Raw genomic sequence first — 16,704 nt, forward strand, 5'->3', positions numbered from 1 at the left:
GTGAACCTTTGCAATGGATTCTTCTGATAGTGACCTCCAGAGAAAAGTCTATTTCCAGCTGTGAGGCAGGTGACAGGGGGGTCTATCTTGAAGGCTGTGTCCTGCTGCTTTCTCCCTCACAGGAGCTGTGTCTGCTAAAATGCAAATTGTTTCATTCCTGCCCCCTCTGGTGCAATTGATGGGGTCCTTCCACCACCCATGGTTAGCCTGAGAGGTCTGTTTAAGCAAGATGTAAATACATTATCATGGTCTTTCAAAGTCCTGTGGAAGTAACTCTCAGGCGAGAAACTACATCCTTTTGTCTTCGATAGGGTGTCCCCGAGAAACCTGTCTCCAGCTACTCCAAGCTCTTGGCAACCTCTCTAGGACTGGGACCCATCACCCACTTGTATGACAATATTGGGGACTCTCTGGAACAATTCCCAGTCTTTGCTCCTTATCCCCCCTCCCCGGGATCTGCACGTCTCCTTTCTGCCCATTGACAAGGTGGCTTCTATGCACGATGTCCCCTTAATGCTGAGAGAAGCTGCCCATGACCAGGGGATGTGGGCCCCCCAGGAGGCAGGGTCTGGGGCAGGGGGCTTCAGTGTAATCCCTTGAACACTAGGACCCAGGAGCAGCTGGGATGCGGATCTGGAAGCGATCGCTGGGGTCACTCAGGCCCGCAGCAGGAAGTGAATCGCTCTCTCTGCAGTGACTCTGCGGCGCTGTGGGGAGCCCACGCTCCTTGCAAGATCCCCGAGCCCCTGGGGACCCCGGAGCCCTGGCTGCAGCCGGGAGAGGGGAATCTCCAGCAGTAACATTCCCGCTGCTCCCAGGAGTCTCTCCCGGTGCAGAGACCCCAGCCTCGCCAGGACCCCCCACCCCGGGCCCCAACCCCTGCTCCCGGGGAGGGCACCGCTTGGAGGGAAGGTAAGAGAGACCTGCCCATCCCCCGAAGAAGCGGTGACCCCCGGTGCCATCCTGGCTGCAGGGGGAGGGTTTGGCCCCAGGCTGCTCCCGGCGGGGCTGGCTGCGATTCCCTGCCCTGGGCCCAGGGGAAGCTGCCGCCAGCTCCCGGGGTTTGCAGGGCGGGTGAAGCCAGCGCGCGCCGTGGTGAGGGCTGGGACAGAGAGGGGGGCAGCCGGCAGGGGGCTGAAGAGGGCAGGGGGCTCTGAGAGCCAGAGGGCATTGAGGGGTGATGGTGAACAGAGACGTGTGAGGGGGCAGGAGGGAGGTAAACGGGGATGCAGGGGGCGGGATGGGGATGTGGGGCTGCTGAAGGGGGGCTGAGGGAATACCCAGGAATCAGGGAGAGGATTCTGGGGCTCAGGGGAACAGAGCTGGAATAGAGGGAAATTGGAGTGTGGGGATAAAGGGAAGGAAAGGGGGGATGTGAGGAGAAGGGGCTGTAGGGAGGCTGGAAGGAGAATATGAGAGCAAGCAGAGACCGGCTGGGGAAGGGAGAGCCAGAGAGTAGGAGAAGGGAACGGGATGGTGAGAGATACAACGGCAGCTCCCCCAGCCCATGGGGAGGGGGAGGGGGAGGGGGCTGCCCTTTCCAGCAGCCAGTGTGGAATCTTTTCCCCTAGAAATGGTCAAACAAGTATTGGGGTAGGCAGGGGACTTCCCCCCAAGGGCTCAGCATTTACAAGGCAAATATCCACCTCCCACACATCTTGCTCCAAATTTAGTCTTTGTTTTTTTAAGACAGTCTCATTATTTGTGGGTCTGACTTCAGCATGTTAAATGTTTGGGGTTGACAGGACTGAACAGGGCCCTGCTCTGAATCCTGTGCAGATTCTGTGTTAAACCAGAGTTACTGCTAGCAACAGCAGGCAACCAGTCCAACTGGTATTTATTTTGGTTTGGTTCAGGTTCTGTTCCATTCAATTTGTTCAGTTTCATTTCTGGTTCTAGCCACCCAAGGAAACAAAAATAAAAGTTCAGATACCAGTTTAAATCCTATTTCAAATCTTAGTGGAGGTAAATTCAAAAAAGAGAGCTGCAACTTAAAATGTTTTGATTATTGGCTGTTTATTTGTTTTTTACTTTACCATTACTTGAGTTTTCCAAGTGCTTTTGTGTTGTGAAATTAACAAGATTTTTTTTCATGCACAATTTGTTTGAGCATGAAATAACATTTTTGCTTTGTCATATTGGACCTCTGCAGTGAAAGGATATATTTGAGGCCTGGAAATTTTCTTTCAACACTCACTTGTGTTGGTGGAACTGCCAGTACAATTTTTGCTAGTTGATTCAGCTTAGGCGTGACATTTTTTGGATGTTCCCAGTAGTTTGGTATGTTTCTTTCTTATAGAGATGTGGCCCATCTGTGAATGAACCAGGAATTGGCCCATTCCTTTTTTGGGCTTTCCTTCGTCCAGATATCGCTTCCGTTTTAGAGATTTCAAAAGCTTTCAGAAGACGTTCTAATTCAACTTTCAATTTCAGACGTGACTGACATTCATTCTGTGACATCATTATTTCTGGCTTCTGACTCAAACATTTCCATCTTCATCCATGTTATGGTATAATGAAATTTTACCTTGACTCTGTCCTCTGCTGACAGTGGGGGTTGATATCTAGAATCAAGACATACGTATGAGAAAAACATAACTATCAGGGGTAGGGGTGGGGGATTGGAGGTGTGTATCAGACAGTGTCCTGGGGGGCTTGGGAATGAGCCCTGCAGGCGGCTTCAGTGTGGAAGGGAATTCGGAGCATGAACCCTGCCTCAAGAGGAGCAACTGGAGGGAGGAGTTGCCCCAGGGGCTGGGGATCGTGGGAGGAGGCCTGTCTAAGGGGAGAAGGTTAGGGAGCCATGACCTTGGCCCTTGGGCTTGAAGAGTTATTATGAACTTCAGGGCCCAAGGAGCATCCCACCCCTTCTCTCCCCATGGGGGGCATCTCAGAGATGGTTCCTGTACCTCTGGGCCCCCCTTCTGCCTCCTATGGTGTGCAGGCAGCTCCCAAACATCCCCTCTCGCTCCCCGTGCTTGTGGGCTGGCCCCCTTCTCTTCTCATTCTCTTCTCACTGTCCTGGGCCAGGCCATTCTGGGAGCCATCGTCTGCCCATGGGCTAATTTGTTTTCTGCTCTTGAAATGAAAATAAGATCACTGTAGTTTTTTTAATATTGAGCTTTAAAAATGCTGGATATCTATTTTAACTGGTAATAGTCCACCCCCTCTCTCTTTTTTTGTTCAGTTCAGGTTCAGTCAGTAAAACAAAATGATGGTTCACTTTTTGTTCCAGTTCCAGTACAAAATACTGGCCTGGGGACAATATCGGGGGGGATCCTTCAAAGTGGCTCATTTTATTCTGCTTTTTTCTAGGGTTTGACTCAGAGACTCTGTTCCTGGGAGGGTTTAATAGTGTCTCATAGGTTTAGTCCCGGTGGGAGTGGTCAGGTCTGTGCTGTAATAACGTAACTCAGGGTTTTTCCAGCATGGCAGAGTCTAGAGTGTGTGTCTGCAGGGAAAGAGCCTGGGGAGAATCGGTTGTGAAATGGACTAACACTAATTCAGAAACCTCCCCAGTTGCCCTTCTCACCCTGACAGGCTGCAGAATGACGACCACGTTTTGCTCCAGATCATCCCATCTTCCTAGGGGACGGGGCAGGGAAATGGCTGTGGTGGATCCAGCTCAGGTGGGGGATTTTGGAGGGAGCTGCTCGGGAGGATTGTTGGAGAGGGGGCAGGGCGGGAATACACAGGATGAGGCAGGGAGGGGGACAGGTTGTGATAAACCTGCTGGGACATGCTCAGCCTAGGGCCTGATTTATGAACAGGCGCAGTGGGGGTGGGGTGCAAATTCCACCAGTTCTGAAACAGGAAACAATCCCTGGACAGTGCTGGGAAAACAGACCAGGGTGCTGGATCCTGAACCCACTGGCCCAAGACTGAAGTGAAATGCAAAGGGAAGGTGCTGGGATTCCTGTCCCTGTCCCCTGCACAGAGCTCTGCTTCCCATGTCAGCTTGTGCCTAGTAGGTGTGTGGTCAATGAAAAGACCCTGCCTTCCATCCTCTGCTGGGAGGGACAAGGAGCTTGCACCTTCTCTGTGCTCCCTGGAGACTCATGGCCACTCTGAGTGGGTTGGGCTAGAATTCTGCTCCTCCAGGCCTCCCAGAGCTGTTGTATTTTGGTGCTTCTTCCCCCATGAATAGTGGGATTGTGGCTCGGACAGCAGGTACTGAGTGGGGAGCACCTGTTTTTTCAGATGCCGGTGACCTTCGAGGAGGTGGCTGTGTACTTCACGGAGGGGCAGGGGGCTCTGCTGGACCCCGGTCAGAGAGCCCTCTACAGGGACGTCATGCAGGAGAATTATGAGACTGTGACCTCGCTGGGTAAGGATTCCTGTCCCCTCAGGTATTTGAAGCCATGGGGTCTGTGTTTCTGCATCTGGTCAGCTTCTTCCCTGGTCAGTTAGATTAGAGCGGAATGGCATTGTCCAAAGCTCCAGTTTGACAGAGCCATTTACCTCCATACCCTCTCCAATGGGATGAACCTAATGGACCTGCTAATTCATCCGCATCCCTCCATCTTTCCCAGGGGCAGAAGCCATTTATTATCCTATGTGCATTAATTCTTACTCACATGCAGGATCTCTGTGCACCTCCCTTCCTGGGACTGGCTCCTGTGACACTCTATACCTTGGGGGAGCCCCCTATAGCCCCCATATTCCTCTTCTATATGTAATTGTGATATTGCATATAAAGCATGCCATGTGAGGTATTAGGGAAAAGGTTCTGATTGGCTTAAGGTCACTGTTCTATCTAAATATGTGTATCTTTAGTGCATATGAAGTTATGAGATTGTTTTATATGGTTGTCACTAAAATATGCTGTGGGCTTGGGAGGTGCCCAGATACTGGCTCTATGGAGACAATGAAAAGGGAGGTAACCAACAGCCGGGTGGGTGCTATTGCGCAGAAATCACCAGCCATTCTCCAGCAAGGGAGTTACAATTCAGTGACTCACCGGTATGAGGCCACACCAGGGGAATTGCTCAGCCTGGCCCTGGAGACTCAGCAAAGCCCCCAGACATGACTGGATTTGTGCTTCCCGAGCACATGGGACTGAGGATATAAAACAGAACACAGTGGCCACATGCTGGGCCTTTCTTCTTCACCCACCTACACTGAAAGCAACAAGGACACTGAAGACTTGAGACTCCAGCTGAGGGGACTGGCCCAGATTTCAAAGGTGAAATCTGTATACTGTGGACTGCAATATCCAGTGGGGTGAAAAAAACTGCTTAATCTAGATGTTGCCCAGTCTAATAGGGTCGAGAGTTTAGACTGCGTGCTTATATTTTATTTTTTTGGTAACTAACTCTGATTTGTTGCCTATCACTTAATACCACTTAAAATCTATCTTTCATAGTCAATAAACTTGTTTAACTGTTTAACTTTACCAGTGAGTTTGCCTGAAGTGAATGGTAAATTGCTCAGATATCAAAGGCTGTTGTATATCCACTTTCCATTGACAAAGTGGTGAACCAATTAATAAATTAGATGGTATATTCCTGAGGTACAGTGCTGGGAACTGCACGGATTTGGGTCTGGTGCCTTTCCTTGTGTGATTCATGAGTGGCTCTGGGATTATTCATGCAATCTAGCTGTGTGTGGGGGCTCCACATGTGGTTGTGCTGAGTGATAATGTGTGGTTGTGCTGAGGGTTGCTGCTGGTCACTAGCAAGGCATTGTAAGAGATAGCCCAGGCTGGAGAGAGTTCAGCAGGGCACAGCGGTCCCACGGTCCCAGGCTGGGATCCCATCACAGCTCCATCTGTGGGGAGGGCTCTGGAGGTTTACACAGAGGCAGGGGTTTAACACTAGATCTGTGTGTGCCTCAGCAAGTCCCCCAGAGCACAGAGATCCTGAACACTCCTAGAGAGGGTATGACAACTCCCCCTCCCTCAGACATCGGCCTCTCCCAAGGGGGCTCAGTGACCATGTGCCCATCTGTTCAGACCCCACAACCCCCCAGCAAATCATGGGGTCAGTTTAAACTCAATATGTGCCCTCTGTGACAAGTACTCCACCGATCCTCAGTGCACTCACATGCCTGATTTTGCCCCCGAGCAGGACTCCCCATTCCCAAACCTGACCTGATTGCCCAGCTGGAAGCAGGGGAAGAGCCATGGGTCCCGGATCTTCAGGTCTTTGAGGAAAGGAAGATCCCAAGAGGCACCCACACAGGTGAGGATTCAGTGACACTAACACAGAAACTATATGGCAAATGGAGGAAAAAGCTGAAAATCCCCAAAATGTGGTGTGGCCCCCTCAGTTCTGCCTCATCCCACCCAGATCAGGCTGTGGTCAGCAGGTGTCGTATCATCATGGCCGATATCGCTCATGGCTTCCCACCCACCCTGTTAGCTGTCGGGAGTTTTCTCCCTGACTTCACTTCCCTGTGCGTGTTTGGGTGGAATGTTGAGGCAGAATCCAATTTCTCGGTCTCCCCAACAGTTACTGTGTTGTGTTTTCCTTCTTTGTTGTTCCCCTTTCTGCCAGTCCAGACAATGATTCCTCCCTGGACTCTCTTCCCCAGCAGGTGATAAGACAATGAGTGATAACGAGGAGGGGGATCCACAGCAGGAAGGACTTGAGCAAGTGGAACTCCAGGGGACCTTTTTAAGAAAAGCTGGAGGGGAGTTCTCCCAGTGCTTGGAACAGAGAAAAGCCTGGAGTAATTGGCACAGGTCAGAGAGGAAGCTAGGAAAATGCCCAAGGAAGAAAGTGGAGGAATCCATTGAATGTGGGAGAGGAGGCAAGGATCCCAAGGAATCTGCAGTCCAGCAGACAAATCAGAAGGAAAAGAAACTGTATACATGCTTGGACTGTGGGAAAAGCTTCAGTCAGCGCTCAGGTCTTATTTGTCACAGGAGAATCCACACAGGAGAGAGGCCATACAAATGCCTTCAGTGTGGGAAAAGTTTCAGTGCACCATCAGCCCTTATTGTACATCAGCGAACCCACACGGGAGAGAAACCCTATAAATGCTTGGACTGTGGGAAAAGTTTCAGTCGGCACTCAGCCCTTAATAGCCATGAGACAATCCACACGGGAGAGGGACCATATAAGTGCCTTGAGTGTGGGAAAAGTTTCAGTGTACCCTCAGCCCTTATTACACATCAGAGAATCCACATGGAAGATAAACCCTTTAAATGCTTGGACTGTGGGAAAAACTTCAGTCAGCACTCAGGACTTATTAACCACAGGAGAATCCACATGGGAGAGAGACCATATAAATGCCTTCAGTGTGGGAAAAGTTTCATTGTAACATCAGCCCTTATTACACATCAGAGAACCCACACGGGAGAGAGACCCTATAAATGCCTTCAGTGTGGGAAAAGTTTCACTGAATCATCAACCCTTATTGTACATCAGAGAACCCACACAGGAGAGAAACCCTTTAAATGCTTGGACTGTGGGAAAAGCTTCAATAGGAGCTCAAATCTTACTACCCATCGGAGACTGCACACGGGAGAGAGACCCTATAAATGCTTGGACTGTGGGAAAAGTTACAATGGATCATCAGCCCTTATTGTACATCAGAGGATCCACACAGGAGAGAGACCCTATAAATGTTTGGACTGTGGGAAAAGCTTCAGTCGGCGCTCAATCCTTATTAGACATGGGAGAATCCACACTGGGGAGAAACCCTATAAATGCTTGGAGTGTGGGAAAAGCTTCAGTCAGCGCACAGGCCTTATTAAGCATGGGAGAACCCACAAGGGGGGAAAACTGTGAAAATGCCTCCACTGTAGGAAAAGCTTCCAACAGAACTCACACCTTATTAGACAATCCACATAAAAGAGAAACCCCATAAATACTTGAATGGTGGGAAAAGCTTCAAACCCAGGCCATATCTTCCTAAACATCAGAGAATTCACATGGGACAGAATCTATAAATGTCTCAACTGTGGAAAAAGTTTCATTTGAATATCAAACCTTGCTTCACATTAGACGATCCACACAAGAGAGAGAGCCCATAAATACTTGGATTGTGGGAAAAGCTTCAATAACTGGAGGGAAAGATTCAGTCTAAGCTCACACATTATTCCCCATCAGATAATTCACAGAAGAAAGAGCTTGAATGTGGGGGTACCTTCTTTTGGTGCGCACACAGCATCAAGCATCAGCAAATCCAAACAAGGAGGAGCCCTCTCAGATGTCCTTAGCATGAAAAATGCTTCAGTTGGAGCTAACACCACATTGAACATCAGAGACTCCTCCACACAGGAGAGAAATTCTCTCAGTGCCCTGACTAGGGCCGGTCTTAGTAAAAACTCCATTTCCTAATTCCCACACACAGCAGTGGCATTTGGCTCCCAGGTATCCAGCTGCCCATGTCTGGGGGCAGGTTCCAGCAGCAGCTAACCCCAATCTGATCAGTGACCCTCTGGCTTTGCCTGGTCTAAGCAAACCTCTGGCAGAGGAGGAGCAGTTCTGATCAGCCCCTCCTCCCTGCTGTAGCCCTGGCTGCTGAACTGATGGGCCTTCCTGCCTCCTGGTAACTGCTGAGGAACGGGAGAGAGAAATTCCTCCAGAAGCTCCCTCTGCTTGGATGAAGTTCTCTTCTTTCCTTTCCCTTCCCAGTCAGGATGCCCCTTCCATGGAAACTAGGAGAGGGAGGCTCCACATTCACTCCAGACACCTGTCCCCACCCCCCATTTTCCAGTAGCCTGTGGGCTGGGCTCCCCCACTTACCTGGAGCTAGTCCGTGCATGGTGAATGTCCCTGAATGCTGGCAACTCTTCCTCTCCCTAAATCCCCTAAGGTGCTGGGTTCTGGAAGGGACCAGGAGGGATGGGTTGGGGAAGACAGTAGGTGATTGAATGGTTGGGTCCGGTGGATGTGGGGAGCGTAGGGTACTCAGTGCCGGGGAAATCAAATGTTAGGGAGGCCATTTGGTCACATGCTTTGATATTAGTTTAGTTTGACAGGATTTGGCATAGCTTTTTTTTGAGGATTTTACGAGATAAATGCTTGTTTGCCAGAAGTCTTTTTTATTTATTTTAACCTTTCTTTACCCTTTGTCATGAGATGTTTGTTTGGGGGAGGGATAGCTTAGTGGTTTGAGCATTGGCCTGCTAAACCCAGGGTTGTGAGTTCAATCCTTGAGGGGGCCATTTACGGATCTGGGGGGGGAAAAATGGGAATTGGTCCTGCTTTGAGCAGGGGGTTGGACTAGATGACCTCCTGAGCTCCCTTCCAACCCTGATATTCTATGATTCTATGAACAATGAACCTTATCAATATGTCTCAGCACGAACACTGATGGTGAGTGCTAGACTCGCACTCAGAGAGGCAGAGACTGAATGGGGCATGGAGTTACTGCCTGATCCCTGCAGAGATGTTAGATGCAGTGAGAAGGGGTAGAGGATGGGTGGTATGGGGAACAGAGCTGGGAAACAACAGACTTTCCTCTTGAGAGCCAGACAGTGGAGGCCGAGAAGTGTGTACTTGCTGCATCAATGCCAGAGAGACACAGGAATTGTCCTATGAGTGTTGGGTGAAGCCATCCCTGAAATCTAAAAGACTACAAATGATGCCCCCACAGGAATGAAGAGGGGAGGTGGCAGCATCTCCCGAATGCTGAGAGGACGAGACTGGGCAGAGACAAGAAGGAAGCTGGAGAAGACAACAGGCCACCTGGGCCAACCTTGGAGCCAGGCTGACCCCCATCCTTGAGGCCAGAGTGGGCTAAGGAGACTGACAGCCCAGCTGGTCACCCCTCCCCATCTACCAGAGTGTCCTGTGTGGGGATGACAAAGACTCTGTCTGCCTCACTCACCTCATCCTACACCCTGCTAATCTCAGCTGCTTGGATTCCCTGCTCTCGGAAGGTATGTCTACACTACGAAATTAGGTCAAATTTATAGAAGTCCATTTTTTAGAAAGCGATTTTATACAGTCGATTGTGTGTGTCCCCACTAAGCTCATTAAGTCGGCGGAGTGCGTCCACAGTACCGAGCCTAGCGTCGACTTTCGGAGCATTGCACTGTGGGTAGCTATCCCGCAGTTCCTGCAGTCTCCGCCGCCCATTGGAATTCTGGGTTGAGCTCCCAATGCCTGATGGGGCAAAAACATTGTCGTGGGTGGTTTTGGGTACATGTTGTCAGTCACCCCTCCCTCTGTGAAAGCAACGGCAGACAATCATTTTGCGCCTTTTTGCATGCAGGCGCCATGCTGTTTTCAGCAGACGGTGCAGTAGGGCTGCAAACCATCGTCATCAAACAACCGCTTCTGCTGCCACTCTGCTCTCCTTCTCTCCTGGTGGTCTCGCAGGTCCTCTATATGACCGTCGTCATCCACCGCTTCCGCTGCAACTCTGCTTGGCTGCTCTTGTCTCGCCATACCACGGCAAGCGTACAGCCCACTCAGGTGTTGTGTCCTGGCAGCAGATGGTGCAGTAGGTCTGCAAAACTGGTCATCCAATCACCGCTTCCCCTGCAACTCTGCTCTCCTGCAGACGACATACCATGGCAAGCATGGAGCCTGTTTAGATCACCGCAGCAGTTATGAGCATTGTAAACACCTCGCGCATTATCATGCAGTATATGCAGAACCAGAACCTGCAAAAGCAGGCAAGGAGGCGATGGCAGCGCGGTGACAAGAGTGATGAGGACATGGACACAGACTTCTCTCAAAGCATGGGCCCCAGCAATTTGGCTATCCTGGTGGCAATGGGGCAGGCTCATGCCATGGAACGCCGATTCTGGGCCTGGGAAACAAGCACAGACTGGTGGGACCACATAGTGTTGCAGGTCTGGGATGATTCCCAGTGGCTGCGAAACTTTCACATGCATAAGAGCACTTTCATGGAACTTTGTGGCTTGCTTTCCCCTGCCCTGAAGTGCAAGAATACCAAGATGAGAGCAGCCCTCACACTTCACAAGCGAATGGCAATAGCCCTCTGGAAGCTTGCAACGCCGGACAGCTACCGGTCAGTCGGGAATCAATTTGGAGTGGGCAAATCTACTGTGGGGGCTGCTGTGATCCAAGTAGCCAACGCAATCGCTGAGCTGCTGCTATCAAGGTTAGTGACTCTGGGAAATGTGCAGGTCATAGTGGATTGCTTTGCTGCAATGGGATTCCCTAACTGTGGTGGGGCGATAGACGGAACGCATATCCCCATCTTGGGACCGGACCACCAAGGCAGCCAGTACATAAACCGAAAGGGGTACTTTTCAATGGTGCTGCAAGTATCACAAGGATCACAAGGGATGTTTCACCAACATCAACGTGCAATGGCCGAGAAAAGTACATGACGCTCACATCATACAGACCAGAGTTCCTGAAGAACAGCTGCAGCAAGGGACTGACTTTCCAGACCAGAAAATAACAGTTGGGGATGTTGAAATGCCTATAGTTATCCTTGGGACCCAGCCTACCCCTTAATTCCATGGCTCATGAAGCCATACACAGCACCGTGGACAGTAGTCAGGAGCTGTTCAACTATAGGCTGAGCAAGTGCTGAATGGTGGTAGAGTGTGCATTTGGACGTTTAAAAGTGCGCTGGCGCAGTTTACGGACTCAGTTAGACCTCAGCTAAACCAATATTCCCATCGTTATTACTTCTTGCTCTGTGCTCCACAACATCTTTGAGAGTAAGGGGGAGACATTTATGGCGGGGTGGGAAGTTGAGGCAAATCGTCTGGCCACTGATTACACGCAGCCAGACACCAGGGTGATTACAAGAGCACAGCAGAGCATGCTGCGCATCAGAGAAGCTTTGAAAACAAGTTTCGTGGCTGACCAGGCTACGGTGTGACAGTTCTTGTTTGTTTATCTTTGACGAAAACCCACCCCCTTGGTTCACTCTACTTCCCTGTAAACCAACCGCCCTCCCCTCCCCCCTTTGATCACCGCTTGCAGAGACAATAAAGTCGTTGTTTTAAATTCGTGCATTCTTTATTAATTCGTCACACAAATAGGGGGATAACTGCCAAGGTAGCCCGGGCGGGGTGGGGGAGGAGGGAAGCACCGGGTGGAATGGGGAAGGAGGGAAGGACAAGGCCACACTGCACTTCAAAACTTATTGAATGCCAGCCTTCTGTTGCTTGGGCAGTCCTCTGGGTTGGAGTGGTTGGGTGCCCGGAGCCGCCCCCACGCCGCGTTCTTGGGCATCTGGGTGAGGAGGCTATGGAACTTGGGAAGGAGGGCGGTTGATTACACAGGGGCTGCAGTGGCGGTCTGTGCCTTTCCTGCGGCTCAACCATATGCCGGAGCATATCAGTTTGATCCTCTAGTAGCTTCAGCATTGCATCCTGCCTTCTCTCATCACGCTGCCGCCACCTCTCCTGTTGCTCCAGCCATCTATCCTCTCACACGTCCCTCCTGTCCTCGCATTCATTTTGTGCTTTCCTGGGCTCTGACATTGTCTGACATTTTTTGCCTTCTTATCTGTGCTAGCCTCTGGGATGGAAATGCGAGTGGCAGTGTTGAAACATTTGCAGCTGCGGGAGGAAAGAAAGGGAGATTAAAATTGAAAAAGACACATTGGCCATTTAAAAGGAGGGGCTGATGTTTTCAGCCCAGCAGAAACGGCCACCTCTGAATATCCCCTTAATAAAATTCCCCTATTTCAATCAAGTGACCATGAATGATATCACTCTCCTGAGGATAACACAGAGAGATAAAGAACAGATGTTGCTTGAATGCCAGCAAACACCGGGACCATATGCTACCATGCAATGATTCCAGACTACGTGCTACTGGCCTGGCGTGGTAGAGTGTCCTACCATGGAGGATGCAAAAAGGCTGCCCTCCCCAGAAACCTTTTGCAAAGGCTTTGGGAGTACCTCCAGGACAGCTTCATTGAGATGTCCCTGGAGGAATTCCGCCCCATCCCCAGACATGTTAACAGACTTTTCCAGTAGCTGTACTGGCCGTGAATGCATCCCAAGTCTTCAGGGCAAATTAATCATTAAACACGCTTGTTTTTAAACCATGTATTATATTTACAAAGGTACACTCACCAGAGGTGCCTTCTCTGCCTTCAAAATCCAGGAGCCCAGGTTGGGAGGGTATTGGCTCCAGGGTGATAAACAGTTCTTGGCTGTCGGCGAGAACGGTTTCTCCCTTGCTTGGTGTGTGCTATCTTCAACCTCCCCCTCCTCATCATCTTCCTCGTCCCCAAAATCCTCATCCCTGTTGTGTGACACTCCCGCCTCGCAGGAGTCCACGTACAGGTGTGGGGTAGTTGTAGGTGCACCCCCTAGAATTGCATGCAGCTCATCATAGAAGCAGCATGTCTGGGGCTGTGACCCCGAGTAGGCGTTTGCCTCTTTGGTTTTTTGGTAGGCTTGCCGGAGCTCCTTAAGTTTCATGCGGCACTGCTGCGGATCCGTTATAGCCTCTGTCCTTCATGCCCTTGGAGATTTTTTCAAATATTTTGGCATTTCGTCTTTTGGAACGGAGTTCTGATAGCACAGATTCATTTCCCCATACAGCGATCAGATCTAGTACCTCCCGTTCGGTCCATGCTGGAGCTCTTTAGCGATTCTGGGACTCCATGGTCACCTCTGCTGATGAGATCTGCACAGTCACCTGTTCTGATTAGTTTGCCATGGTGGCCAAACAGGAAATGAAATTCAAAAGTTCATGGAGCTTTTCCTGTGTACCTGACCAGTGCATCTGAGTTGAGAGTGCTGTCCAGAGTGGTCACAATGGAGCACTCTGGGATAGCTCCCGGAGGCCAATACCGTCAAATTGCATCCACACTACCCCAAATTCGACCCGGTGATGTCGATTTCTGCGCTAATCCCCTTGTCAGGGAGGAGTACAGAAATCGATTTTAAAAGCCCATTAAGTTGACAAAAAGGGCTTCGTTACGTGGACGGGTGCAGGGTTAAATCGATCTAACACTGCTAAATTCGACCTAAAATCGTAGTTTGTGCCTGGGTCCCAACATCTCTCCTGGATTCTCTGCACTTTTCTACCAGTTTGTAAATGTTACTGGTGCATGCGGGATTTGGATGCAGCAATGTGTTGGGCTGGGGATGAGGAAAGCAGTCTCTCTTTGTTCGTCCTTTGGAATAATAAAGTAGAATTTAGTTTTTCACACTCCTGCTGTCCTTTTATTTTGCATCAAATACCGACCAGATTCAGAGTGGAGGTTAAATGTAAAAGCAATGCAGATGTGGTCTGGTACGAAAATGCACAGTGAGGTCACCCATACAACCTGACCTCTGCCTTGTCATAGGCTCAGTTGCAGATAGTATACTCACAATTCTTAAGTGATTCTGATCTCAGAGCTGGGTTTCAGCCCAGGACCCCCGCTCTCTCATCTTTACAAAGTGCCTAATTCTAACTCAGACCCTTTCCAATCAATGGGGCTATTGGCAGTAGTTAGATTTTGGGTAAGATTTTCAAAAGCATCTTTTGCAAAATGACGTAGGGCTGCGTATTTAAAGGTATCAGGCACCTGACAATGCAGATAAGGGCCCAGTGGCGTGTTCAAAGCAAGCTAGGCACCGGGGGCTAGATCCAGAAAAAGATTTAGGTGCCTGGCCACTACTTTCACTTTAGGTACCTGAATCTGATATTTAGATGCTGCCAATCCACAAATCACCACTCAGTGGCTGCCTAGCTCTGTAGGTGTCTAAAGCCCCATCACAGCTAAATTTCTGAGGTTGAAATCACCCAGATGCCTAAAAATCTGCTACTTGGCATGTTCACTGCTGCCTCAGGCTAGGCAGCCACACCCCTATTTCATACCTCAGCCCTAGCACGCTCCTCAAATTAAGTGTTCCCTTGCCTATCTCAAATGTGGGGCCCAGTTTGACAGGCCATTGAGCACTGGGTGCTGCAGGCCCAGCAGAAATTGTCTGCAGTCTATGGACTGCAGGACTTTAAATAACTCCAGACAGATGGGACAACGAGCTTCTTCCTGCAGACTCTCCGTTGGATTGGCAGCAGTCATGGCTCCTCGGGAGAGGAGCCGCCCCTGGATTTCCTTCTGAGCCTCAGCCTGGAACAACAGTTGGATGGTCCCCTCCCTGGAGCTTGCTGAACTGGAGTGAGACTCTAGGCAGTGGTACAGCTCCTGGGGGCTGGGGTGAGACTCGCCCGCTCTAGCTAAGGACTAAAGGAACTAAGGCCTGGAGACACAAAGGGACCTTACAGCACCAAACTTTTAGGCAGCAAGAAAATCACTAGAATCCACAAAGCCTGAGTTAGGCACCCAGGCTCCCTGTACAATGAATGGGGAGAAGGAGGTGCCTGAGAATGGGATCCACAAAAACCAGCAAGCTGGGCATAGAATCATAGAATATCAGGGTTGGAAGGGACCTCAGGAGGTCATCTAGTCCAACCCCCTACTCAAAGCAGGACCCCACTTTTTGCCCCAGATCCCTAAATGGCCCCCTCAAGGATTGAACTCACAACCCTGGGTTTAGCAGGCCAATGCTCAAACCACTGAGCTATCCCTCCCCCCCCGAAAAAAGAAAAAAGCTAGCCAATGGGAAATGCTGATGAGATGGGTGTGTCCTGAGCCACACCCCTCTCTGGAACTTAGGCACCTAAATCTGGCCTGGAAGAAGATGCCTGTGTCTGCTTGGGATCCAGAGCTGGGAACCCCTCTCCTGGAGTTAGGTGCTTAGGTCATTATGTGCAAAAACAAGGCACCAGAGGAGGAAAAGGTTATGGTGCTGCTGCCTCACTTACTGTATTTAAAGTACTCGACCAGGATGTGGGAGTCCAGGATTCAATGTCCCCTCTCTCTCTCATGGGGAGAAAAGATCTGAACAAGAGTCTCCCATGTCTCAGGAGAGAGTTCTAAACCCTGAGCTATGAATAAGCTTGGTAAAAGTCACTTGTTACGTTTTCAAATAATTTTGATGAATAACATTGATGTTTAATTTTGCAGTTTTTAAATTTTTTTGTCAATTTAAATTTTCACAATTTCCTCAGTTCCGGGTTAATAGAGTCCACGAAAATGTGCACAGTCCAATGTCCTCACAAAATAAAGGGTCTTCAACCAACCTCTGGTTGCCTGTGTGTGGCACTCCCTTGGCTCAGGGCTTATAATGTCTCTATCCTCTCCAAGGGAGGGAAAAGGGGTCAGTGTCCCCTCTGTGAAAAAAGGTGGTTAGTATGGGAGTCCAGACCCTCCCTTGCCACTGGGCACACGGTCAAATGCCTCTCTCGTGATCCTCCAGATTCTCTCAGGCCTGGGGTAGCTGCTGCTAGCAGATTCTCTCCTGCAGCCCGGACTACTGCACCCTTATCCAGGATCTCCCAAGGTAAGTCGTTCTCTGCTGGCTCTTCCTCTTCTGAGCTGTCTTGTTCTGGAAGGTGATTCATCAGTGCAAAGGTAACTCCCCTAGCCAATCTGGGGGCATGGGCGTGGCTCTTGCTCACTCAGCTCAGCACAGCTGTCAGTCCACTTGTGGTGTTCAGTAATCTGGACATCTCTGTTCTAATGTCCATTGCGGGGATGTTAGAGGAACCCAGGTCTGCCCCCCCCCATGGGGTTCGAGCTCAGGGCCCTCAAGCTGAACAAGGAAAGTCAGGGTTTGCTGACTCTAACTGTGCCCTGAGCTCCTTCCTACCTTCCCTGGGGCCTCTGCAGGCATCCTACCCACAACTCCCAGTCTCCCCTAGGCCAGGAGTCTCTCTCCCCTGAGAACCCTCTGCAAGAGATGCTGGGGGAGAGGAGCTAGAGCTAGACCCTTAGTTCTCTCTGCCCCCAAGGGAGCCTGGAGCAAAG

At 50.3% G+C, this 16,704-nt stretch overlaps 1 protein-coding gene across 2 annotated transcripts; it reads left to right on the forward strand.

The window, feature by feature from the left end:
- Positions 1–744: 744 nt before the first annotated feature.
- LOC144274350 (uncharacterized) lies at positions 745–11,908 on the forward strand. 2 transcript variants are annotated; one of them, XM_077833113.1, is made up of 5 exons: positions 745–912; positions 4,201–4,327; positions 6,069–6,182; positions 6,535–8,716; positions 9,550–11,908. In XM_077833113.1, exons 2-4 carry the CDS (start codon positions 4,201–4,203, stop codon positions 7,734–7,736), a joined length of 1,443 nt encoding a protein of 480 aa, XP_077689239.1. In that variant the 5' UTR covers positions 745–912; the 3' UTR covers positions 7,737–8,716; positions 9,550–11,908. The 2 variants fall into 2 exon arrangements, with proteins under 2 accessions (XP_077689239.1, XP_077689240.1); XM_077833114.1 differs by having other exon boundaries at positions 6,538–8,716.
- Positions 11,909–16,704: the final 4,796 nt, after the last annotated feature.

Source organism: Eretmochelys imbricata, chromosome 14 (genome assembly GCF_965152235.1).
Source record: "Eretmochelys imbricata isolate rEreImb1 chromosome 14, rEreImb1.hap1, whole genome shotgun sequence".
NCBI classification, from domain to species: domain Eukaryota; kingdom Metazoa; phylum Chordata; order Testudines; family Cheloniidae; genus Eretmochelys; species Eretmochelys imbricata.

Bases quoted from the DNA above. Each gene is read 5' to 3' on its own strand.
- LOC144274350 (XM_077833113.1), top strand. From the start codon at position 4,201: ATGCCGGTGACCTTCGAGGAGGTGGCTGTGTACTTCACGGAGGGGCAG. The intron at 4,328-6,068 runs GTAAGGATTCCT...GCCCCCGAGCAG, and splicing joins TGAGACTGTGACCTCGCTGG to GACTCCCCATTCCCAAACCT. The intron at 6,183-6,534 runs GTGAGGATTCAG...TCTCTTCCCCAG, and splicing joins CCCAAGAGGCACCCACACAG to CAGGTGATAAGACAATGAGT.